General features: G+C 43.2%; 1 protein-coding gene across 1 annotated transcript; it reads left to right on the top strand.

Annotated features, from left to right (window-relative positions):
- The first annotated feature begins 17,889 nt into the window (after positions 1-17,889).
- On the top strand, positions 17,890-19,378 carry LOC111540505 (annexin A5-like). The gene has a single exon (XM_023208878.3). It carries the CDS (start codon positions 17,939-17,941, stop codon positions 18,899-18,901), a length of 963 nt encoding a protein of 320 aa, XP_023064646.1. The 5' UTR covers positions 17,890-17,938; the 3' UTR covers positions 18,902-19,378.
- Positions 19,379-24,803: the final 5,425 nt, after the last annotated feature.

Raw genomic sequence — 24,803 nt, 5'->3', positions numbered from 1 at the left:
TCCAGAACCAGAAGTCCCTTCTTTAGGACATTTTTGCCTCTGAGGAATTCTCAACCCAAAAAGCAATGGATTTTCTATCAGGAAGGCTGCCAATTTATTTTTCCATGAAAATATACACACTCACACACATGCATGCACTTGCCCTTCTCGGTCTTGTCAGATTGATGGCAATTATTTCTTTTGTTCTATCTTCCCAGGTCAGGGAGGCATTCAGATCTAAATTCCAAAGGTGACTACAGAGCAAGTGTACCTCATTTTTGTGATGTCAAGCACTCTTGGGAAAGATTTAGGGTAGTAAGTGAATAACAATTAATAATATTTTCCCATCCGATTGGTGGATCATATGGTGTTTGCTCTTTAGAATTAATTTAGCTTTCTAGTAAGGTTATCTTGCACACTTTCCAGGGTCCCCTGATATAAATAGACTAAGCAGTAAGAAGAAAATCAAAACAAGTGTGCATTTGTCTGGAACACAGTGACAACTATTTGGAGTGGAGAAAAGACAGTAAATACAAGAAAACAACAATTAGCAGAAAGCTTTAGGACCGAGCTAGTACCTACAGTATCTTCATCAGATCAACAGGTTAGTCACGAAGGACTATGCTAGAAATTCAGCTCCAAGTCAAGCAGAAGCTATACGTTGCAGTGAAAAGATGGAGTTGTTTCTCCTAATTTATTTTAAAAATCAGTTGAAGTTTAGCAAATTTTTTTTTGTAAAGAAATAAAAAAGAAATGTCCTTACTGTTAGTAAATAATGAAAAATGGGTCCAGCTCCAAAGCCACCTAGAGCAAGTACTTGTCAATGGCAAGCTTGGGGGGGAATTGAAGATTTATCAGCCTGAATACCTTAGTTTTCTCCTTTTGGGGGCAGAGGTATGGAAATAAATCCTGTGGCAATCTTTACCTTCATTTTATCTGTAAATCTGAATAAACAATATGCCCTTCATGATTCTACTAAACTAAAGAAGAGATGCGTGAACAGAGTCCCTGTTTGCCCAGAACTCCCCCAGTTTTACAGCACTGGGAGTGCCAGGGGAAATCTCTCAGTCCTGGGCAAACCAGGATGGTTGGTCAGAAAGAGAGAATGAATTCCCAAATCCTTTTCCACCAGAGAAATTCTGAAATAGAAAGGGTTTTTGTCTAGCTCAAAGCACCCTTCCTACCCATCCACTGACTCAGTGGTTCTGGCTCCTTCCTTAATACATGGTGAGTGGACAGTGCTGGGAAGGTTTAAAAAAAAAAAGGAGAAATCCCTTCTTTTCCCTTCATAAGTTCTCCAATTGGTGCCTCTTTCCCATGGCCAACTCCGGTACTGACAGCAGATGAAGTTCTTGGTAAATGAGAATCTCATCCTCCTACAAACAGTAAGTGGACATTCCCAAGAGGCTATAAGATGGTTCTCCCTAAATCAGTGGTATCAGCACCACCCACTTGTTAGATATGCAAATCATCAGGCCTTACCTCAGACCTACTGCACCAGGAGCCCTGGGGTGGGAGCCCAGCAAGCTGTGTTTTAATAAATCCCCCAGGTGATTCTGGGGCATGCTCCAGTGAGAACGGCTACCTAGAGACTGATTTTGAAAGATCAGCTATCATAAGTATACCTGATGTACCTATGACAGATACAAAGAATACACTCAGAATTTAGTATGTGTGTTTAAAGAATTTTTATTGCAGTTCAAACGATGGCTAGACATAATTTTCTTACCTGATTTATACCCCATGAAGTAGCTAGCCTGTTTTACCATTAGGTTACACTCAGGTCCAGACTGACTGTTTTCTCATTCCCCAAATCTCCAAAAAAAAAAAAAGCTTACCGGACAACTACAACCTGGATGGGGGTAAGCAATAGAACCACCACCGTTTTAACTGGAAGGGATCTCCAGCAAACATTCATCCATGGCACAACCATGCGCTGGGGTCAGAAACTGTCACCCCTGAGAATAAAAGCATCAGTAGATTCTGAAGAATGTGGTTAGATGTCACCTTCTCTCCTCCTTTCCTCCTTTCCACACCCTCCCCTCACCACACCTATCTTTTCCTCCCCCGGGAAAAAAAAAAAAGCAGAAATTGGATCCTAGAAAAGTGCAGGCACCTCTCCAATGCTGGCCCTGTCAGGGAAGCAGCGCCTCTCCATTAGGCCTATTGGTCTCTGCCCTCCTGGACAAGCCCACTTCAAGGTTGCCCAGCAGCCTAGCTTCCCGGTCTTTAGAAATGGTGATGGATTCATTTAGAATCAGGGGCTACCGAGCTGGGAGCTCAGGTGCTGCTGAAATGGCAGGTGGTTGGCGCTGACTTGACAGCAATTAAATGTACAAATCTTTGATTAGGCTCCCGGGAATGGAGTCATTAGCAACCCTGAACGGACCAGCTTGCTTTCCACTGCCTCATTAACTGCTCCGCTAATGTTACTTTAAAAAGCCGAGGGGACGAGGGAAAAAAGAACACCTCTCCAACACAGAATGAGTGACAAAGCAGAAAGGGAGGGGAAGAGGCCGGGGTAAGCATTTCTAGCTGAACAAACAGGTCCCTGCTTTTTTCATGCTGTGGTCGCTGACATGAGTATGCACATTTGCTGGACCGTAAAATAGCCCCATACCTGTCTGATTCATCTGCCAAGAAGGGGCTTTTTTTTTTTTTCTTTTTTTAAAATCTGCCTTTTCAAAATCCTTGGTTGATTCACTTTTCCAGCCAGAGCCTCCGTTTCAGCTCAAAGTCCATATCTATCAGATGTAGAGTGGGGCTACTGCACAGCTGTCTACACCTCTCCAAAGAGTAGTCATTCTGGAGTCTGCATTCCACCCTTTGGGAGCCACAGAAACTGTGTTAATACTCCACGTCTGTTGCGTGGTCCTGGCTCCCACTGTGATGTTCATCTCCCAGGGATGGCATCCCCAGTTGACGTCTACCTGGCAGGTTTCCTCTGTATCACTGGAGAGCTAAGGTCTGGCTAAGCACAGCCATGCATGTTGAAACATCTTCCCAACAGGAAACTTTAAAACAAGCGGGAAATGTGTCTCACAACCTTAATGTAAAATCCTGTGTGATCATTTATTTGATTAAACTGAATTCATTGCATAATTTATTATTTTTATTTTTCTCAATCTGCCAGTCACTGGATTAATATTTATAAAGTATGCACCACATGTACTTATTGATCATCTATTATAAACTTCGTTAATTTGCTGTGGAAAAGCTACGGGTGAAGGACGGTCTCTACCTTTGAGTATAGAATCTACTAGAAAGAAGCATCCTATGCATCTTCCCTCATTTTTTTCACTTATTTATTCAATAAACATTTGTCATGTGCCTGCTTAGTTTAAGCATTTTCTTGTCAATAAAAATATGAAGGACAACATAGTATAATAATTGTAATTGCATACTATCTGATAAGCATTTTATATGTATTAATTCATTTAATTCTCGCAGCAACTCTGAAAGGTACTATTTTTATCTCCATTTTAAAGATAAGGGAACTGAAGCACGGAGAGGTTAAGTAACTTGCCTACGGTCACACTATTGGTAAATAGCAGAGCTGAGATTTAAGCCTAGGCAGTCTGGCTGCTTAACCACTATGCTATGCTCCTTTGAGGTGCTTTTAGCTTAACGGGGAAGACAAACAGTAAAACCAACCATTTCAATACAACATGATTAGCACATCTGGGTAAAGTATATAAAAAATATATGGTAGGGAGAAAAGAGAATTATTAAGTGTCCATGGAAAACAATTCATAGTTGAAATGATACTTGATCTGGGGTTTGAATCAAGAAGAAAACAAAGCCACAGCCTTCAAGAAGTTTTAATCTAATAAAATAGTTCACTAAATGTCCTTGCCACTGTTATGACATAACTTTTGAAACAAAGATATCAAATAAATGGAAAATTCTGAAAAGGAAGATGTCACATCCAAGTTTTAGGGTGTTGGCAGGAAAGACTTTAATTAAGGAGGTGATATCTAAGGAAGCCTGTAGGGGCTGGTCAAAGTCAAGGATGGAGCCTTGGTAAAAGCAGAGAAGACGGGAGAAGAGAAAAGAAAAGGATTGGAGGAGGGAGAACAGAGAGAACAAAGATAAAGGTGTTTTCAAGAAGGTGAGCATAAGGACATATGTTGGAAGAATGGTCTGAGCTGAAATATGAAGGACATTGAATGAGAGATTTTATCTAATTCTAGAAATGTATTGACGGTTTTAGGAGTAGGAGAATGAAATAAAAATGACTTACGAATACCAAGGAAAGCAATAGAGAAATACAATCAAATAAATATAATGAAAAAGTACACTTTCAAGCTAAGAAATGTAAGGGGCTATTGTTACTCAGAATAACAACCTACTACAAAGAGTTTTTGCGAAGCTCAAATACGGTAACAGGAGACATTTCTTTGCAAACCATAATGTGCCACACAAATGCCATTATTACTTTCAACAATATATTTATGTGACTTTTATAATTCAGTTGTCTTTTGTTCAAAGTCAGGATGCTCCGTAAGTTATCTGCACGTCTCCAAGGGCCATTAAAATGGGACAGGCCATCTCAAAGAAGCTTTTGATTTTGCAGTTGACAATATCGAGAGGCCTTTCTAAATGATGTACCAGAGGAATCAGAATGTGCATTCTCTGAGCTCCTTGGCCTCCTGAGGAGGAGGCACTTCTAAAGTGGTGGGAGTTCTTCCTCTATAGCCACTACTGAGGGTGTGGGTCCCTAATGAGGGAGAGGAAATAATTATTGCTCTTGTGCCACCATCAGCAACAACAACCAAAAAAGATGGTTCTGCTGATTAAATTAAGGTAGCATGACAAATTTATTTCCTATGTTTTTAACTTTTTCATCCAATCAGTTGACTTCTCTTAGGCCACAGCCTGTTTCTTTTAATAATAAACTCTTGGTCTTTCATTCCACGCTTATTTTGTTCCACCGATATATTCCAGATGCTTGTTTGCTAAGTGACTTTCAGGTCTTCCTTCTGTCATTTCTTCTTCTTTTTTTTTTTTTTTTTTTTTTTTTTTTTTTGAGATGGAGTCTCGCTCTGTTGCCTAGGCTGGAGTGCAGTGATGTGATGTTGGCTCACTGCAACCTCCAACTCCCACGTTCAAGCAATTCTCCTGCCTCAGCCTCCCAGGTAGCTGGGATTACAGGTACCTGCCAACCACACCTGGCTAATTTTTGTATTTGTAGTAGAGACAGGGTTTTACCATATTGCCCAGGTTGGCCTCAAACTCCTGACCTCAGGTGATCCGCCCACCTCAGCCTCCCAAAGTGCTGGGATTATAGGTGTGAGCCACTGTGCCTGGCTCCTTCTGTCACTTCTATATAGAGTTGAATGCCCTGCCCTCAGCATTTCTGCACAATGTTCCCTCTTCCCTTGCTAATGCTACATGAAGCCCAGGCTAGCCCCTACGTCACAGGGAAATGCCTGATTGCTATGGGAGCTCATCTAATGAAGTTAGGAACTTCCAAAACTTTAAGCTGATATATAACCCCAGGACAAGGAGAAAGAGATTTTATTTTTTAACTTTCTTTTCTTTTCTTCTTTTTTTAGTGGCAGAGTTTTCCTGTCACTGAGGCTGCAGTGCAGTGGTACAATCATAGCTCACAGCAGCCTTAAATTCCTGGGCCCAAGTGATCCTCCCACCTCAGCCTCCTGAGTAGCTGGGACCACAGGTGCAGCCCCTATGCCCAGCTAATTAAAAAAAACAATTGTGTAGAGACAGGGTCTCCCTGTGTTGCCTATGCTGGTCTCAAACTCCTGGCTTCAAGTGATCCTCCCTCCTAGATCTCCCAGAGCACTGGGATTATAAGTGTGAGCCACTGCACCAGTCTAGAAAGAAACTTTTAAGGTTAAATATATTATTTTTCATGATTATGAATTGGAGGAAAAATAAAAATAGGGTCTCATCCATGAAATAATGATAAGACAGACATAATTTCTTTTGAGATAATTTCTTGTCTTTGAACCTTTTGGGGATAAACAAAAAGACAGAAGGACTACCATTAGCTTTCCTGAGCCTATTTTCATGGCTGTTTCTTGAAACTACCATTTCACCAGCATTGCGAATTGCCTTGCATTCCTGGACTTTCTCTGTGCCTAAGTGGCAAAGCTCCAAGCCTGAGTGAAGACTACAACCTGCATTTCTCTTCTTATACTCAATTCATTAAATGAGGAAGGAGAAATATTGCCCAGCATTGAAGATGGGTGCTGCCATCAATTCATGGTCTTCCATCTTTCTCTCGTCCTTCCACAGTGCCCTTTGAGTAGAAACTCCAAATCTTCACAACTCTCCAGAGAGGCCCTAATAATCTACTGTATCCCTCACTTATAGCACATGGCCTCCACTTCCACATATTTTAAAAACTTGAGACTGTTACGTGCAAACTTTAAGTTGTTGCACACCTGCAAAAGCTTTCATCCACTCATTTTTTGCCCAGAACCTAACAAAAAGATGGAAAAGATGGTGGGTTTTGCCTGTTTGTTTTCTCCTATTTTATTCTAGACCAGCCTCTTTCCTTGTGAAATTCTTGGTATTATATCCACCTATCTCTGTCTGAATTTCTTTTTCTTTTGGCTCTAAAACCTCTTCCACTCCGGAAGTTCTTTCCTATTAGATGGAAACTTTCTTCAATCTCTCACACTAGAACAAAAAACATTAAGCATACCTGAGCTCTGTTTTTCCATTCCTTCCTCTGGCTACCTCCCTTCTCTCTTTCCTCGACGTAATAGCTGAAATAAAGAAAGGGTCAACACTGTCTGTCTGTGCTCCCTCACCTCACATTCCTTCCTCCCCACTCTCATCTCCTTTTCCTACATTTGCAAAATCAGTTGGCCCCTCTCTATCCTACCTTGGTGGGCCTACACATGTCACTTAAGATGGCGGATCTCTTCCCTCTCCTAACTCTCTATTCTCTTAGCTAATGGCCTACTCTCGGCCAGAAGTGACCTTCCAATGGCTCTTATCTACATAAACCATTTGGAAAGTAATTAAACACCAAACTAATTCTATAATGCCATAAAGCATTCTTCTTCAAGGTCCGATCTCAAAATTAATTGTTTGCTGTTCAGGTTTGTGTAAAGTTGTGACTTTTCTCTCCAGGGAGAGTGTAAGTACTTTGCAAGGTTTACACTTTTCTCCTGCAGTGCTCAATTAACAGCACTGGTGTTAATAATGGTGTTTTTTTTTTCTTCTGTTTAAGCCCTTGACTCTTCCCAACCTTCCCATCACGATGATCTTTTTCAAATTCCAGGCTCAAAGAAGAGACTTCTTTTAATTCCTCCTCTCACCCTATCACCAAATCCATGGATCCTTTTCCCATGACCTCTGACAGATCTGTTTCTCTATCCGCAGCTTTCCAGCCCTAGGCCTGGTCTGCAGAGCCCACTATTAGATCCAGTGCCACACAGACAGGATCAAACAGGAGCATCCAGATCAACTTCTGTGTTCTCCATTTCTCCAAAAGCAGCTATGTTAGCACTGTGGCCACTGGTTAAGCAAATCTCAAAAGTTCACGTTCCTTGTATACTTTTAGCAGCTCTATAAGGGGAGGAGCTGACAGACAACACACTTACAGAATGCCCACACCACTGAGAGAATCAGGAAAACCCCTTGAACACTATAATAGGTAAAGAAGAGCTGCCTTTCCTAAACCCTACTGCAAATTTTGAGCTGGAATCAAATCACATGGAACAACTAATGCACCCCTGCAAGGTGTGATGAAACCAGCTTACTTGTGGTTTAATTTTCCATTCAATATCCTGCTCTGTTTTATGAGCCATATAACTTTGTGATGCAATTATGGCTAACGTACAGACTCAGGCAGGAGGCAGGAACCCGTGAGCTGGTTACAAAACACTGTCGCATGGATGGATCACTGATATGGAAAAGTCAGGGGGCATGGACTCAGGTGGCAGAGGTAGGTGGAGAAAGGTTTTGGATGAAGACTTTGGTGACAGAAACTGTAGCATTCGAAAATAAATGCTATAATATGAATAAATGAGTCCTGGCTGATATTTAAAAGTGACCAATAGAAGGGGTAATTTTCTCACCAAAATTTCATATTATCTCTTCATGGCAACAGGACCATAGATATACAGGTCACCCTACTACCTCCTTTACAGGTGATCTCTTTTCTTAGTGTCACTGGCAGGAAAGATTTGACAGAAGCCATATAGTTAAATAACAATTTTACTGAGCGTTCTTCAGGGGCCAAGTGCTATTTGAAGTGCTTTATAATATTAACTCATTTAAGCCTCTTGATAACCCCATGATATGGCTGTTATTATCTTCCCCATACAAATAAAGAAACTGAGGCTGAGAGGATTTAAGTCTCTAGCTAAAGGTCACACAGCAACAAAATAGCAGTGGCTGGATCTGGACTCTGGCAGCCAGACGCCAAACCCCATAGCATCCTCCTCTGGTGTCTAACCATGTCTTTGTATTGTGTCTCCTAGGTTCTAAGCACTGTTGTAAGTGGGTTTTTGTTTTGTTTTGTTTTGTTTGTTTGTTTGTTTTGAGATGGAGTTTCGCTCTTTTTGCCCAGGCTGGAGTGTAATGGTAAGATCTCAGCTCACTGCAACCTCCACTTCCTGGGTTCAAGTGATTCTCCTGCCTCAGCCTCCCAAGTGGCTGGGATTACAGGCACCTGTCACCACATTCAGCTAATTTTGTATTTTTAGTAGAGACAGGATTTTGCCATGTTGGCCAGGCTGGTCTGGAACTCCTGACCTCAGGTAATCCGCCTGCCTTGGTCTCCCAAAGTGCTAGAATTACAGGCGTGAGCCACTGTACCCGGCCATGTAAGTGTTTTATATATACTAATTAAATCCTTACTACCACTCTATGGAATAAGAACTATTATGGTCTTCATAGCCAGATGAGGAAACTGAGGCACAGAGCGATCACGAGACTTACCCAAGGACACCTTCCAGGTGAGAAGCAGGGACTGGATGGAAAGGCAGGTGCTCTGGTCCCAAGGCCATGCTCTCAAGCACTGGTGGTAGCACTCACTGGGGAGGAGAGGTAGAAGAAGGGCCACCTCACTGAGTTGCCCAGAGATAGTGGATGTAAGGCATTAGCACTGAGTGTGGAATGGGGGTGTCCCGCCCAGCACATGTCCGCAGTCCCCTTGGTTCTCTCTCTCCTTCATTTCTGACACAAGGCATCCAGGCCCTCTTCTCTGGTCACAGTCCTTCTCAGAGCAGACCAGGTGGCTGCACTCTGGCTCCCTGGGGCCAGCTTTTTGTCCCCCAGGCTTCATGCAAGCTGAGCTATTGTCGCATGGCTACAAGACGTGGTTTTGCTAGAAAGGGACTCAGCGGGGCTGAAGTCCTTGTGTGTTCTAATCCCTTCCACGGCACTTTGTCTGCAGGGGCCGAGCGATCAGCCTGGCTTGTTCTCGTGCCTGTCCAGATGCCTTTCACATTGTCTGTTTGTTAACCTGCATTTTTGGCTTTGCACCTCAGATTCTGTTTACTTGTCTGCCTGCTTGTTCTCAGTTAATAAATTGGAATTGATTTGGTGACTTCACAAACAAGTGAGTCTCAATCTTGTTTAAAAATAGGGATGGGAGGGTGAAGTGGAGGGTAGATCAGAGGGTTGGGGCTGGGTCACGGGGCTGTTAGGCCCCTGTTTCTGAAGATTTCCCAGTGAAGCTTACGTAAAAGAGAGACTTGTGGGGAGGGTGAACAACATTTGGGCTGAAAGCTCAAAGTCCTGTTCCCCTGTTCTTGGGACAAACATTGCAGAATTTCCAAAAGACAACTCTAAATGGTTTGCATTTGATATGAGAAACAAGAATGGCTGGCACAGCTCTGTCAACAGGCAAAAGATGGGGAACGTGAAGCTTTCAGATTCTGCTGTGCAATATAAATGTAGCCAGGGAAAGAATGGAGGAAGTCGAGTTCAGGGTATAAAGCATAGCCTCTGGAGTTTTGTCGCCTGGGCTCCTGCCCCAGCACTGTGACTAACTAGACATGTGGCCATGAGCAAGAAATGAACATCTCTGTGCTCAGCATCCTCCAAAACAGGACAGTGGAAATTATGCCCTCCCCATGGGGAGATGGTGAGAATCACTTAGTTATCATTTGTAAAGCACAAGGCGTAACGTCTGCTGTGTAGTAAACTCTCAATACGGATTAGTGATCACTGTTCCCAGTGAATAACATAATGGGAAACTGAGCTAGGACAGGTGGTTGCAGAAAGGAATTGCTACAAGGCTGTGAGGAGAATATAAGCTGAGCTTGCTTGTTCTGTGCCTCTGCTGATGCTGTTCATATTGCCAGTTTATTAACCTGCCTTTACCTGTTAACCTGTAAACATAGGCTATGATTCTAGGAGGGCTATAGTACTATTCTTAACCTTTTGTGAACATTTAAATGTTTTAATAATAAGATGTCTTTAAAATGCCAGGAGTTTGTGATGGATTGTTTTTGTTTGAAATATATTATCCTCTTTCTAGAAACTTAAAAAAAAAAAAACAACTTTGTGTAATAAGGTTAATAAGCTAGAAATAGAAAGGGGAAAGCAGGGTCCAGAGGGAAGAGCAAACAGCTAACACTGCCTTACAAAAACACTTTAGAGCCAGACAAACCTGGGCCCACATCCCAGCTGTACCACCCAGAGGTTCAGTGTCTTTGGGGAATGTACTAATTCTCCTGTTATTTGTTTGTTCTGCTCATAAAGCAGACTGATGGCCCCTGCTGCTGGGATTGCGGTGAGCTCTAAATGATATGCCATAGGTCATCCCTCAGCCAGCCACACAGTGGGCCCTCAACCAGCGTGACATCTTTCTTTCCTGCAGTAGTGGAGTATAGGAGGTAGGGAGGAAATGGGGTGTGGAGGGGGAGGAAAAGAAAGGCAGACAACGTGAGTTTTGCAAACTGGATGAGAGACTGGTTTTGTGCGCTTTGTTGGAATGGACTCAAAGCAAAACTGTGCAGCAGGTGTAAGTAGAGTGGAAGCATAAGGAGGTATAAGGAGAGTTTGTTCCTTTTCCTTCCTGGCCAATGGCCTCTCCCATGGGGTCCTCAGAGGAGAGAGTGTGACTCATTTGTTCATACAATAAACAAATAGAATGACTTGAAATACAATGACTTCTAAGAAAATTTGCATTTTCACTATGCATAAAAGCCATAAACAAAAGAATAATATACCAGTAGATGCATTTCAGCAGGCACTGTAGAGGGGAGATTTTGTTTTTATTTCTTCAGGGGAAAGTGGGCAGAGCAAAGGAAGGGCCTTGCTTGTCCTTGAGCCATTGGCTGGGTGAATGAAGGGGGAAATGTGAAGCTCAATTTCAGCGCTACTCACTTTTAGATGCAGACTCTGGTGGGCAGTGGGGGATCCTGAATGGTCACGGCCCAGCAAGAAGTGGAGCCGGAGCTTCAACCAAATGGAATGAGGCAGGATGCTTGCACAGGTCATGAGGCACCCGTGAGGACAGGGAGGAAGAGGGAAAAGGTAGCAACAGCAACATGAGGAAGACAAGGCTCTGTGAGGCCACCCAATGCACCCATCACATGGCTCACAACTGGCAGAGCCAGGATCTGAACCCAAACAGCCTGATGCCAAACAGCCCCCAAAGATTGCACACCAGGCAACTAAGAGGAGAACCAGGAGTGTCCCTCTGTCCCCACAATGACCATCTCGACCCAACCAAGCCACAGTCATTGGCGTGTGTGTCCCATGTGGGCACCTCACGAATGCAGCCCATGTGCTGGCCCTGTGCTCCACCTGCCCCCTGCTGCATCCAGAAAGGGGAGAGGGCCAGGTCCAGGGCTGTCATCCACTATCATTCTGCCATCCTTCATTCCATTTCAAACAATTGGCCTTGGCTGCCCCCACAGACCAGTCTCCCTGGGAGGCCATGTTCTGGCTGACTGTAGCCTGGCCTTTCCAGCTGTCTGCAGGACAGCTTCCTCCCCGTTCTCTCCTCCTCCCACCTCACCTGCTGTGCCTGCTGGTCCATTTTCTACTCCCTCCCCAGAGCTTAGTTTTGCTGTCTAGGTAGATACACAGAAGGCTCCCTCTTCCAGGCATTAGTGGGCCACCGCTCCTGGGTTACTGTGGATGACGTTGATGATAAGGATTAAGGTGCACACAGTCTAAGCAACCCAACCAAGACCTTGGAAAATGCTCCAATGACCAACTCTTTCTTTTTGGAACTCTTGGTGGGGCTTTGGGATAAATATTCCACCATCTTTTATCGTGGGATATGGATAATCTGAATCAAAAAACGAGACAGGAAAGAGTGACTTCTCCATCTTACAGCTCTGCGGCCTGAAGTGGGAAAGCCGGAGAGGAGAAGGGAAAAGGCATTGAGGGGAGGGGAAAGGCCAACCCACCTGGAGACAGGTTAGGAAACAGAAATACCACCTAAGCTGTCTGTTTCTCCCCACGGGAAGTGGCAGCAGCAGCAGCAGCAGTTTGGGAGCCTCCAGCCTCACCAGAAGACAGTGGCCTCTGGGACCACACCTGAGTTTTGCTAATAGGGTGACTCCTGGTGGGACCCTAGATAGTTTCAGGATGGAGGCTGGCCAGGTTAAGATCAAACATGTGATTAGAGGCTCGGGGCTTCAAGACATTTGCTATTCACCCAGCCTCCCAGGAGAGGCACTGGAGATTGAGTTCAGACACATGGTCAATGATTCAATCATCCCTACACAGTGAAACCCCAATTAAAACTCTGGACCCTGAGGCTTAGGTGCCCTTCCTTGGTGGTGAACATATCAGTGTGCCAGGAGGGTGACACATTCTGATTGCATGGAGACTGGGCACAGAAGTTCTGCATTTGGGACCATCCCAGGCCTTGCCCTAGTATCTTCTTTTGGGTGCTCCTGATTTGCGTCCTTTATAATTAAACTGTAATTTTAAGTATAGCACTTTCCTGAGTTCTACAAGTTATTCTATCAAACTGTTGAGCCTGAGGGGGTTGTAGGAACTCCTGAATTTGTAGCCAGTTGGTCAGAAATATGGAGGCCTGAGGGGCCCTGGAATTTGTGGCTGAGATACTAGTGCTGAGGAGTGAATTGATTACTAAACAATCAAATTCATTTGGTGTCTTTAAGATGGAGATAATTTCACATAGTTCAGATACTGCCTAATTATTTTGTTGTTAAGAAAAGTGAATTGGCCCTTTGCAATTTGATCGGTTGCTTGGCAATCAACTCGCCAATAGTCTTTGCCTCCTCATTTTTCTTTCTGATTTTAACTGTGGCACTGGAATAAAAGGATAGTCTACCCATCTGCTGCCTTAGGTTTTGAAGCTTAATTTAAAAAGTCAATCCTTAACCTATTTTTTAAATTCCCAGACTAAAGGAATCCAACTATTATTTCACAGCCCTTTTATTTCTTTCCTTTCACCCATATCCCTCAATCTCCTCAGTATCCTTTTCATCTCTTTAAACAAGATTAAAACAAAACTAAATGTAATAAAGATTTAGGCAATGCTAACAATACAAGAAATTCTATTGGCTCCTATTAATCATGTTCTAACTCAACCTAATTGTACATATTTTGCTTGTTCATATTCAGCAGTGCTTGTGTTCCACTATGAACCCTTACATCTTTGTATGTCACACTTGCTTGGATTTCCACCTCCTTTCTCCCAATCTCTCCCTTTCCCCAGTATCCCTATATCTTTGTATAATTTGTTTTACCCCTAAAGGTGATAGGTGCACCAAAATCTCAGAAATCACCAGTAAAGAACTTATTCATGTAACCAAATATCACATGTTCCCCAAAAAACTATTGAAATAAAAAATAATTTTTAAAAAATAATAAAATTAAATTAAATTAACTGTTTTATTTTACTTTATTTTATTTTATTTTGTGAGAAGGAGTCTCAAAAATTGTTGCCCAGGCTGGAGTGCAGTCGTACAATCTCAGCTCACTGCAGCCTCTGTCTCCTGGGTTCAAGTGAGTCTCCTGCCTCAGCCTCCCAAGTAGCTGGGACCACAGGCTGTGCCACCACACCCAGCTAGTTTTTGTATTTTGTATTTTTAGTGTTGATGCGGTTTTACCATGTTGGCCAGGCTGGTCTTGAACTCCTGACCTCAAGTGATCCACCTGCCTCAGCCTCCCAAAGTGCTGGGATTACAGGTGTGAGCCACCATGCCCAGCCTTAATTTATTATTGGTTTCAGCAACATTTTATCCTTACATAGTTTATTAGACCACTTCAAATTTTCTCCGTATTTTAAGTACGTACTGACAATATCCCAGTTTATGATATTTGCCTGTGATTACAACTGTTGCTTTTCCCTTTAATCGAAATATTTTCACTTTTGACTGCTTATAGTACAACATGGTCAGAACACATCCATAGCTCTTTCTAAGGGACACTGTCCCACCCAGGGCCACTGCTGAAACAGCAGTTCTCAATGTGCCCTTATTACATCTGTCCTCATCTGATTGGTCTGGAAGTAGACACCTGCCTCAGGGTGTCTATTCAGGCTTACCGGGAGATCTACTGTAAAATGCTGAGCTCTAACAGGAATTCACTGGACCAATCACATTCTCACTCACAGGACTTTGAATTGGAAAATACACAGAGACTCAAGTTGCTATCAGGGGCTGAGGTTGAAAGAGAGAATGAGTAGCCTTGAGTTAGGTGAAGTGTAGAGTAAGCCAAAATTGTGAGAAAGTGGAAACTACGATTGAGCAGAAGATACAGTGTAGAGAAGTTGTGTTAAGTCATGGTGGTAAGAGGAGAAGCTAAAGCACATACATCGAGAATAACCGAAACCAGGGTTGGCCAAGCCACTTAAATGGCAGAGCATGGGATTCACTGCCCCCCAAGTGCCAAGTTCCCAAGAGCCTCACTCCCTCCAGCTGTGGTCTCTATGTGGACTAACCACACAGCAGTTTCTTATGAGAGAACTTCCTTCTTCATTACCCCTTGTTTCTTGCAATAACCTAGCCCTTATTACGTGACCTGGTTATCATGGGTCATGGTTCCTTGTAACTCAATGAGCCCACACCTACTGCTCCCACCTGTGCCTGGGTGGTGGAGAAACTGACACAAGGGGCCAAGCCACTAACTTGTAGCTGTCGTTACACCATGGGGCTCAGCTCACTTGCCCCACAATGCTTCTTTCAACATGGACTGGCTGCTTAGTCAAAAACCCCCTCTCCCAGGACTGGCTCTCCAACAAGAATGGCTAAAGGATCCAAGGTAAAAAGAAACAAACAAAAATACGTAAAGGTCATATGCCCTGCACTCCTTTGTCTACCTGGAAAGAGACAATTGTTCTGGCTGTATCAGCTTATCGGCCTCCAGGAAACCTTTTGGTTATACATGAAGTCCGCCCTCTGTTCTGTGAGTCCTGGTTTCTAAATGATTCACAGGTGTATGGCAGGAGAGGCACTTTCCAACTCTGAGCAAAAATGATGCCAGAAAAAATCTGAGTGACACACCGTTTCTTCTCTTATGTCTCAGCCTCTAGCTGTCCTGCCAGACAGCAAGGTTTTGGGTACAATCAGAGCCATAAAATCAGAAGAGAGTGGATATTTATGAGCACTGCCCCACACTGGGCAACTGCAGGGTCAAAGAGGCCAATATTTCACCCTCAGAGGGATCAAGAAGAAGGAGTACCTGAACTCAGTTCAGATATGTACATAGTGCATAGCGGGGCTAGAAGCAGCCTGAATGTCACTGATCAACCTCACCTCTTTCACCCAGGACTGTCCCAAGTCATTGACAACAGAAGGGACTTATTCTACCCCCAAAACACATTCAGGGATTTAGATCCCCTACCTCTTGTATCTGGCTGATGGATACCACCCTGAAATACATCCAGCTAACTTATAAAATCTTTCTAGAGCTAACGCCTTAGTGAATTTGTTTATTCACTGGGAGCAGATCTCCTGGACCATTTGACCCCACAATTCCACCTCCTTGTGTTCAGACCCCAGGGCAGGTTCCAGGAGAAAACTGTCTCATCTCCCTCTCTTTTACTGGTAGTGCGGATTATATGGCTGTTCAAGTCAAGATGGCTCCCTACCATGCATCCAGGGCCCACTCTGCCAGGGAGAGTGGTTTACCCGCTTAACCTGGCATGCCGAGGTCTCGGCTGTGCCCCTGAATCACTGCGGAGTACTTCAAGGACTCCAGTCCCCAACCCTCTGCAGGCCTGACTCATGCAGCAGCTTCCCCAGAGAACGCCCACGGGCTCCAGGTACTGCTCACAGGCTGGTCTCCTCCTCCACGTAGACACACAAACAAAGCCAGTTACTAGGCTTGCTAAGCTCTGCTTAAAGTTACAGGGCCTTGCGTTTGGGGCAACAGGCTGCCTCATGCACGCCTCTCTTGTTGTGGATGCTGGGCTCTACCATGACAACATAGGAAACCCACGCAGGGTCCCTTTCACACTCTTAATGATGTTATGAAAGCTGGGGCCAATCTTGGAAAATGCAGTGTCTTATGGGAGGGGAAAAGAGGGTGGGAGGGCAAGGGAACTCTATCAAGCAGCAACCGCAAGGCCAGACCTTGGGCTCCTGGGCCAAGCCTCAGAGACTCTGTTTCAGGACATATGATAGAAACCCTTGCTACTGTCTTTTTAAAAAGCATCTCAGTTGATTCTGATGATTCAGACAGATTTGGGAACCATTCTCCAGGTACATATGTGTATACACACACACACACGACTACAATGTATGTAGATAGGACTACATAAATATGACTGTGTCATCATAGCAGAAATAAAAAGCCAAAAAAGAATCATGCATGTGTGGAGTCTTGTGTGGGAAGGCAGGAGATCTTCTATTAATGAATACAATGATCTGGAGTAAATCCTTTCTCTGCCCTAGGCCTCATCTGGAAAGTACGAATTTAGATTAAATTCTCTCCAAGATCTCTCCAGCTCCAATGAATGTAGATGCTGCACATTCTACAAATCGCTCACTGCCCTAAGACTTTAATTTTTTCTCTCAGGCAATCAGGTGTTATTTGAAAAGAGACATACAATTGGAGATAACCCAGAAGGATCTTTTTATTACCTTCACATAGGTGACGAATATTTAGAAGGATAGGTAACAAGAGCAGGTAGTGGGAGTATGAATTAAAGAGGATGAGCTGGCTGAGGTGTAATTGAAACCTTCCCCATCAAGTAAATATAATGAACCCATAGGAAACTGTAAACAGAGAAACTCCCCAGCTGTGCACTGTGGGAGTTGCCATACGGAAAAGCGTTTATACTGGGAAAAGCAGCCAAGTCGCAAGATGGGATTAGGGGAATATCAGAGTTGAGGAGTAGAAACAAGATAGCAGCCACGAGCACAGGGAGTCTCTTCTCTTGCCAAATTCAGGAGGGCATTTGGGTGCCTCAGGCAGAGATAAAGCCAAGGAGGCATACATTATGCCTGGTTTATGGCTTTCAAAAAAGCAGGAATTGAGGAGCGTGAGGCCACAGAGGAAGGAAGAGGTGGCATTTCAAGGAAGAGAATCTAAAAGAACTGTCTTGGCTTCCTTCAAGTGCTGGTCACAGCTATGTGAGAAGATAAAGAGCTGGTCACAGCTATGTGTGAAGACTCAGCCCCGATGAATAATTATGTATTTATTCAATAGCTAATATTTTTAGTCTGTGAGCTTGAGGAAGACAGAAGTGGGTATATTTAGTAAGACTCCTAGGAAGGTAAGGAAGTAGAACATGAACCAAGTCTACTCAAGGTCTTGAAGGAAGTAATGTCTCAGCAGTTGTGGGTTGAGGCATGTGGATTTTGTAAACAGAAGTCATAATTGTCAGTGATCACAAGCAGGCTACACAAATGATGTTTCATGTCTATTACATAGTATTTTCAGTAAATCAAATTTATTTATGTAAATTTGAGGTGCTAATTTCATATGTGATCTTCCTAAGGGCACCAAGAAAAGGAAACAGTGCCGGCGCTAAACTCGAGGTCTCTTCTCTTTTGCAGTCCTGCTTCACCTTCCCCTGGCCTGACTCGTCGCCATGGCACAGGTTCTCAGAGGCACTGTAACTGACTTCCCTGGATTTGATGAGCGGGCTGATGCAGAAACTCTTCGGAAGGCCATGAAAGGCCTGGGCACAGATGAGGAGAGCATCCTGACTCTGTTGACATCCCGAAGTAACGCTCAGCGCCAGGAAATCTCTGCGGCTTTTAAGACTCTGTTTGGCAGGGATCTTCTGGATGACCTGAAATCAGAACTAACTGGAAAATTTGAAAAGTTAATTGTGGCTCTGATGAAACCCTCTCAGCTTTATGACGCTTATGAACTGAAACATGCCTTGAAGGGGGCTGGAACAGATGAAAAAGTACTGACAGAAATTATAGCTTCAAGGACACCTGAAGAACTAAGAGCCATCAAAGAAGTTTATGAAGAAGAGTATGGCTCAAGCCTGGAAGATGACGTGGTGGGGGACACTTCAGGGTACTACCAGCGGATGTTGGTGGTTCTCCTTCAGGCTAACAGAGACCCTGATGCTGGAATTGATGAAGCTCAAGTTGAACAAGATGCTCAGGCTTTATTTCAGGCTGGAGAACTTAAATGGGGGACAGATGAAGAAAAGTTTATTACCATCTTTGGAACACGAAGTGTGTCCCATTTGAGAAAGGTGTTTGACAAGTACATGACTATATCAGGATTTCAAATTGAGGAAACCATTGACCGGGAGACTTCTGGCAATTTGGAGCAACTACTCCTTGCTGTCGTGAAATCTATTCGAAGTATCCCTGCCTACCTTGCAGAGACCCTCTATTATGCTATGAAGGGAGCTGGGACAGATGATCATACCCTCATCAGAGTCATGGTATCCAGGAGTGAGATTGATCTGCTTAACATCAGGAAGGAGTTTAGGAAGAATTTTGCCACCTCTCTTTATTCCATGATTAAGGGAGATACATCTGGGGACTATAAGAAAGCTCTTCTGCTGCTCTGTGGAGGAGAAGACTAATGTGTCACGGGGAAGAGCTCCCTGCTGTGTGCCTGCGCTGCCCCACTGCCTTCCTTCAGCACCTCTAGCTGCATTTGTATGCCAGGGCTTGACACATTGCCTTATTCATACTAGCATGCTCAAGGACCAACACATACGCATCATAGAAGAAAATAGTGGTGCTTCCTACTGATCTCTGATGGAGATCTCTTTGACTGCTCTAGTACTTAATTATACTTAACGTTACTAAGTTTAATGCCTGGCCATTTTCCATTTATATATTTTTCTTTAAGAGGCCAGATTGCTTTTAGCCTTTTTTAAAAACTTCATTTATATTACTTTTGTAACCATGACACCTTAATCAGAACCTTAGCCGTGAAATTGTGAACTCTTGGAAATGTTATTAGTCCAAGTTCGCAGCTAAACTAAACCTGTAAAATTATGGTGATTGTATTCAAAAGATAATGAAAAATAAACATTTCTGTCCCCCTGAAAAAAGAAAAAAAAAAAAAAAAAAAAAAGAAAAGGAAACAGTGCCACAGGATAGTATTCAACAAAAGAAACTACTTTTATTGAATCTTCTTTTAATGGAACCTACTGCTATCGATGGTGAATCAAAACTTTTTCAGGTTCCCTCCATTCTAAAAGGAAAACTAAAACGTGAGCAAAATGCCATCAGAGTCTACAAATCTCAGAGGAGACAGATGAACGCTCTCTAGCTCTGGAAAACTAATCTTCCCCATGTCTAATCAGAACGCTCCATCTCACCATATGTATTTTGTCATAGATATGCTACCTCCCTTTCGGACAACATCTATTCTTCCTTCATATCATAAGCATGACCTTCTTTGTTAACCTTCTTTCATGGGTCTCATTCTGAAGACATTATCAGTGGTCACTACTTTACATCCCTGAAACTGTCATACCTCTCTTCTGCATTTCATGGCTCAGTTCTTTGGATTTCTTATACCCTACATAACCATTATCAGCTTCTTCACTCTCTTGCCATCTGACTTTTGGACTCATGGAAACGGTCAATGATCTCCTTCTCATCAAACTCAATGACATTGCTGGGTTCCCGTCCTTAGAACTTCTTCCTTAGCGCTCTTCCTAGCCCTGGCTTAATGCATAACTTCTTCCATTTCTCCTCCACATCTGCTCCCTCATTCTGTCTCTATCAGTGAGCGCAAAGTCAAATGACAGCAAATGTCAGAGAGGTAACATACATGACCAAGGCAGGCCAGGAAGGAACTAGTGCTAAGCATGTGCTCAACTGGAGAAGGCTGGCTGGCCGCTACCCAGCTATGAACGACTGTGCTCGAGGGAAAGGAGGCCCAGTGCCATCAGGTATGCAAAGTTTAAGAGAATCCAGAAATCTGAACTTTTAAGGAGGGAATATCCTCTTCAAACATTAGAAATTAATTCAAAAAATGTTTTCTTACAGATAGTTGTGAGCCAAACTAGGCACATAGAAGAATGGAGATCGGCCCCCAAGCTGTGTTTTCTACATCTGTCCTACTCTTCCTCCTCTATTCTACCCCATCAATTACACAAGACCCTGAGGTCAAGAAGGTCCTATATGAGGTGGGGAGTAACCCAGCCATAGACAGAATTGCTTGGTATGAAGTGGAGAGATATGCTCTATTTGTTTGAGGAATACCATGTAGAAATTTTCTTGAGGGGGCTGGAGAAGCAGAAAGGGAATTCAGGAAAGAAAAATGGAAGCATCATGGATTATGAGAGTCTCTGTTGGGTTTCACTGGCTGCGAAGGAAAAAGACATATCCAGATTCCCAAAAGTATTGGAGGTAGAACATGACTAGACTTGAGATCCATGGCAATTCTAGCAACCTGATTATCCATGTAGCAACCAGCAGCAGATTCTTGGTGATTTCTCTCTGGTGTTCTTCCTTAAAAAGCCTCAGTTACAGTCAGATTCCAGCTCCCTTATGCACCTTCGTTCCTGGGCTGTCCTTCCAACTAGTGGACATTTGTCTATATCTCCAATTCAGTTCCCTCAAAGAAGAATTCCAGTTTGGGCCTAGTTAATCATTTTCTGACTTTATTTGAACACTGCTTTAGTACCAGACTACCTCACAGACTGCAAGCCATGTAAAATTTGATTCCATTGAGCCTCTACTCATGGGTCCAGTGTCCACCCCTGGTCAAATACATTGCAGTGGACCGGAAGATTGTGTGGTGTGTACAGGACACAGTCTGCTTGAGGCAGCTCTCGTACTAGAAGCCTGGATGAGGCCAGCAGCTAGGGGATGAGAGAGTCTTCTCTAGCCAGTGATTCTGAGGACGCCATTAGGAAGTGACTGAAACATTCAGAACAACTAGTGCTGGAACACGGAAGGAGTTTCAGAGGAAAAAAGGAACTCTGAGATTTCTACCAGGATCTGTAGAAAACAAAGTATTCAAACCTAGTCAGCTCAGGAAACAAGGGCATGAAATATAACAGGGAAGGGCAACATCTCAGAAGGCTGCAATCTCTATTTGGATACTAAATAACACCCATCCTTAGCACTGGTGTGCTAAAGCCATGGAGGAAATAAAGAAGTCAGACAGAAGAGAATCTTTATCTATGCATAGATAAAGCTGGGCTGGATAATGTAGTTCAGACCTATCACCAAATGGACTTCGGAATATTTCATGCTGGAAATAGGTAAATCTACCCACATCAGTATTAGTCAAACTGAAGTAACCCAAGTCTACTCACCCCAGAAGCCTTTGCGATAAGCAAGCAGTGAGCAGAGCACATTCTGTGTCTGAGCAGACGCATGAAACAAGAGTTCCTTTTCCCAAACTTGCCAGAGAAATCCAGGTACTCCTCCCTTCTGTGAACAGCGAAATAAAAGGCCAGATCTTTTCACTTTATGGTTAAGATACAAATACGGAGAGGGGAAGAATTGTGCCTCCTAATAATTCTCAGGTCAGATTTCTGGGCATGGTTTTGAAATTCAATGAGATAATAAATGTACTTATTTAGCCAAAAAATTTTTGGGCACTCACCATAAGCAAGGAAACCAGGTCTCTGTTCTCATGGAGGGTAAATGCTTATGGTATCTAGGGCAATCAACTGTGTGTATGAAAGTGTTTACTCAAGAGAAATTCAGGTCTTAAATGAGAACTTCTTTATGAATCTAGGTAACTTTACTTAGACTTTACTCACATCATAAAACCCAAGCATGGAAGCATAGTTAAAAGATTAAATCTAATGACAGTTATCTGGCTGAGACATATAACCTCCTACATGGAAAAACTTAGAGACTGACTCTAAAAGTCAGTCTCTGACTTCTTTTTTTTTTTTTTTTTTTTTGACATGGAGTTTTGCTCTTGTCACCCAGGCTGGAGTGCAATGGCATGATCTCATCTCACTGCAACCCCCGCCTCCTGAGTTCCAGCGATTCTCCTGCCTCAGCCTCCCAAGTAGCTGGGACTCATCTCTGTCCTCTTGAAACTCTAAGCACCAAATTGCGTTTTCTCTAATCACACTCAGACTCTGCTGTATAGCATGAGAGTCTCCAGTACTTGCCTGCCTCAGGGAAAGGTGACTGCTAGGCCAGGCCAGGTGGGCCATCTAAGTACGGATATGTACCCAGTGAGAGAACCTACCTATTTTTATCACCTCCTCTATCTTCTCTAATATTTCCAGACACCTGGGAGCATTTCCCTGGGGGTGTCCCCCGCTGGTTCTTCACCTCTCCACATGGAAGATGATAGCGCCACCAGCTTTGCTCCCATGGGAGAAAATGGATCCTTAGTCTGAAACATGAAACAGGTGTTAACACCCGGTGAAGGTAATAAGTTCAGAGCTTTCACGGATCCATTACCCTTTCTGCTCTCAGAAGTGTTAGTATTTATTCCAGCATGTTCAGTGACATCCTGCCAGGCCAGAGTTCTTAACTCTTCCTAGTGTGGTGGTTCTCAAACTTCCAGGCAGCAGAATCCCCTGAAGACCTTGTTAAAACCCAGATTACTGGTCCTCACCCCCAAGTTTCTGATTCAGTCAGGCCAGAGGATTGACTTTTCTAACAAGTTCTCAGTACTGCTAATGCTGCTGGTCAGGGACATACTTAGAGAACCTGAGTCCTAGCGGATGCTTGAGTCTCCTGAAATTCCATGCACGATCTGTCTGTGCCTGTGTGATTTTTGTTCTAAAACAAAAATCTAAACAAAAAGCTATGTTTCATAGCTTTCATCAGAATCTCAAAGTGAATTAACTCAACCAACCAAACAAAAGCCAGTATCTTTAAGAGCATCAACTAAGGCAAAATACCTAGAGGAATGCTGATCTCAAAAGAGAATACACAATGGTGCAAAAAATACAAAAGCACTGGATAGAGCAAAGTTAGCTCCACAACGAGTGCTCAGAGTTATTGGGTAGGAGCTGGGTAGAGGCTGATAGGCACAATCAAAAGAAAGGGATTTGAATAGGAATTGATATTCTCACCCTACAAGAATTTATTTTTAATTATAGATAATTATTCTGAATTACAACAAGATGATTTGAAGCATTACGCTAATTCAGGAGTAATAAAGCATGAATTGCCGATGCAATCTTTAAAAATGTAACCTATCAATCAACACTGGAACAGCAACAGACAAAAGGCTATGATCTGACATTATTTTATGGAGTTGCAGTTAAAACTGACCTTCAATTTACTCTTTATGAGCCCCCATAGGGCAATGAGAGATGCCAAATACCTATGGCTCCACGTGGAGCCGAATGAAGATCTATATCCCTGCAGGCTGCTCTCCCCACTGGCTGACTCTCAGAATCCCTTGCTTTTTAGAGGCAATGGAACACAATCCATACAAGCACAAACTTGTGTCTGGTCAGAACTTGGCTCAAATCCTATCTTTGACCTTTACTAAGTCTATGACCCTAAGCAAGTACTTCAACCTCTCTGAGCTTCAGCTGCCTCATCTGTGAAGTGGGAAGGATAGCCTAACATACAAGTTTCTCCTGATGATTACGTAATATAATGAGTAAAATGCCTGACAACAAACCACAACATGAATCAGGTCCTGCCCTGTACTATGATGGTGCTAGTAGAATCATATTTAGCTATTATAGGTAGGAAGTAGAAGCAAGTTTTCCAAGGAGCCATCCCAGACTCAGTGTCATTTAACAGGGTACAACAGGCTGCCTCGTTTTCATATAGCTAACATTGCATAAGGGTTGTGGCTCACAGTCTAAGAATGCTACCCGAGCTTGCAGGCCATCCCTTTAGTCAGGGATGGGAGAAAGTAATTGCTCAGTTGCTGACTAAACATCTGCCCAATGTATATGCTCTTTCCTGAATCTAAGAGACCACAGACTGAAGAAGAAGGAGAAGGGAGAGAAGGCAGTAGGTTACAAATGTCTCCCATACAGTGAGTGCTAATTTCTATAGCAAGAAGGCAGATACTATGGCTACTTTACTCAAAGTGAAAATATTTCTTAAGGAAGGAAAAAAAAAACAGGATTGAGCACCATCTGTGAGTCACTTTTGCTTGCGCATGATTACATAATGCCCTTTTCTGTAGAGGAAAAACCATAATAATATTGCTTAAGTTCATGGAGGTAATGATTAGTAGAGGCTGGATTAAAACCTAGATCTATCTCACCCCAAATTTCATGTGCTTTTGGTTAAACCATTCTGTCTTTACCAAAGTAGCCAACTTCTTCTACTTTATAGCATTGCTGTTTTAAGTTGAAGCAAAGAAAGACGGTGGATACAGAAAGAAGAAAGACCAGAATGTGCCTACAATTGAAAGTAAGTTAAGAAAAAATCACCTCCCCACACACAACCAGAACAATAATGAATGGCCAAACACACACAAAATCACTTGGCACAAAATACACGATCATTCACAGACCACAAGATCTTCTTTATCTCTTTTTTTGGAACTCAGAGAGTCAACCCAGCTAAATG

Source organism: Piliocolobus tephrosceles, chromosome X (genome assembly GCF_002776525.5).
Source record: "Piliocolobus tephrosceles isolate RC106 chromosome X, ASM277652v3, whole genome shotgun sequence".
Classification (NCBI taxonomy): domain Eukaryota; kingdom Metazoa; phylum Chordata; class Mammalia; order Primates; family Cercopithecidae; genus Piliocolobus; species Piliocolobus tephrosceles.
The sequence above is the reverse complement of the archived record's forward strand: the minus strand, read 5'-3'. Positions and strand labels throughout refer to the sequence as shown.

What these genes read in the sequence shown, in the direction of transcription:
- LOC111540505 (XM_023208878.3), top strand. Translation starts at nt 17,939, where the DNA reads ATGGCACAGGTTCTCAGAGGCACTGTAACTGACTTCCCTGGATTTGAT.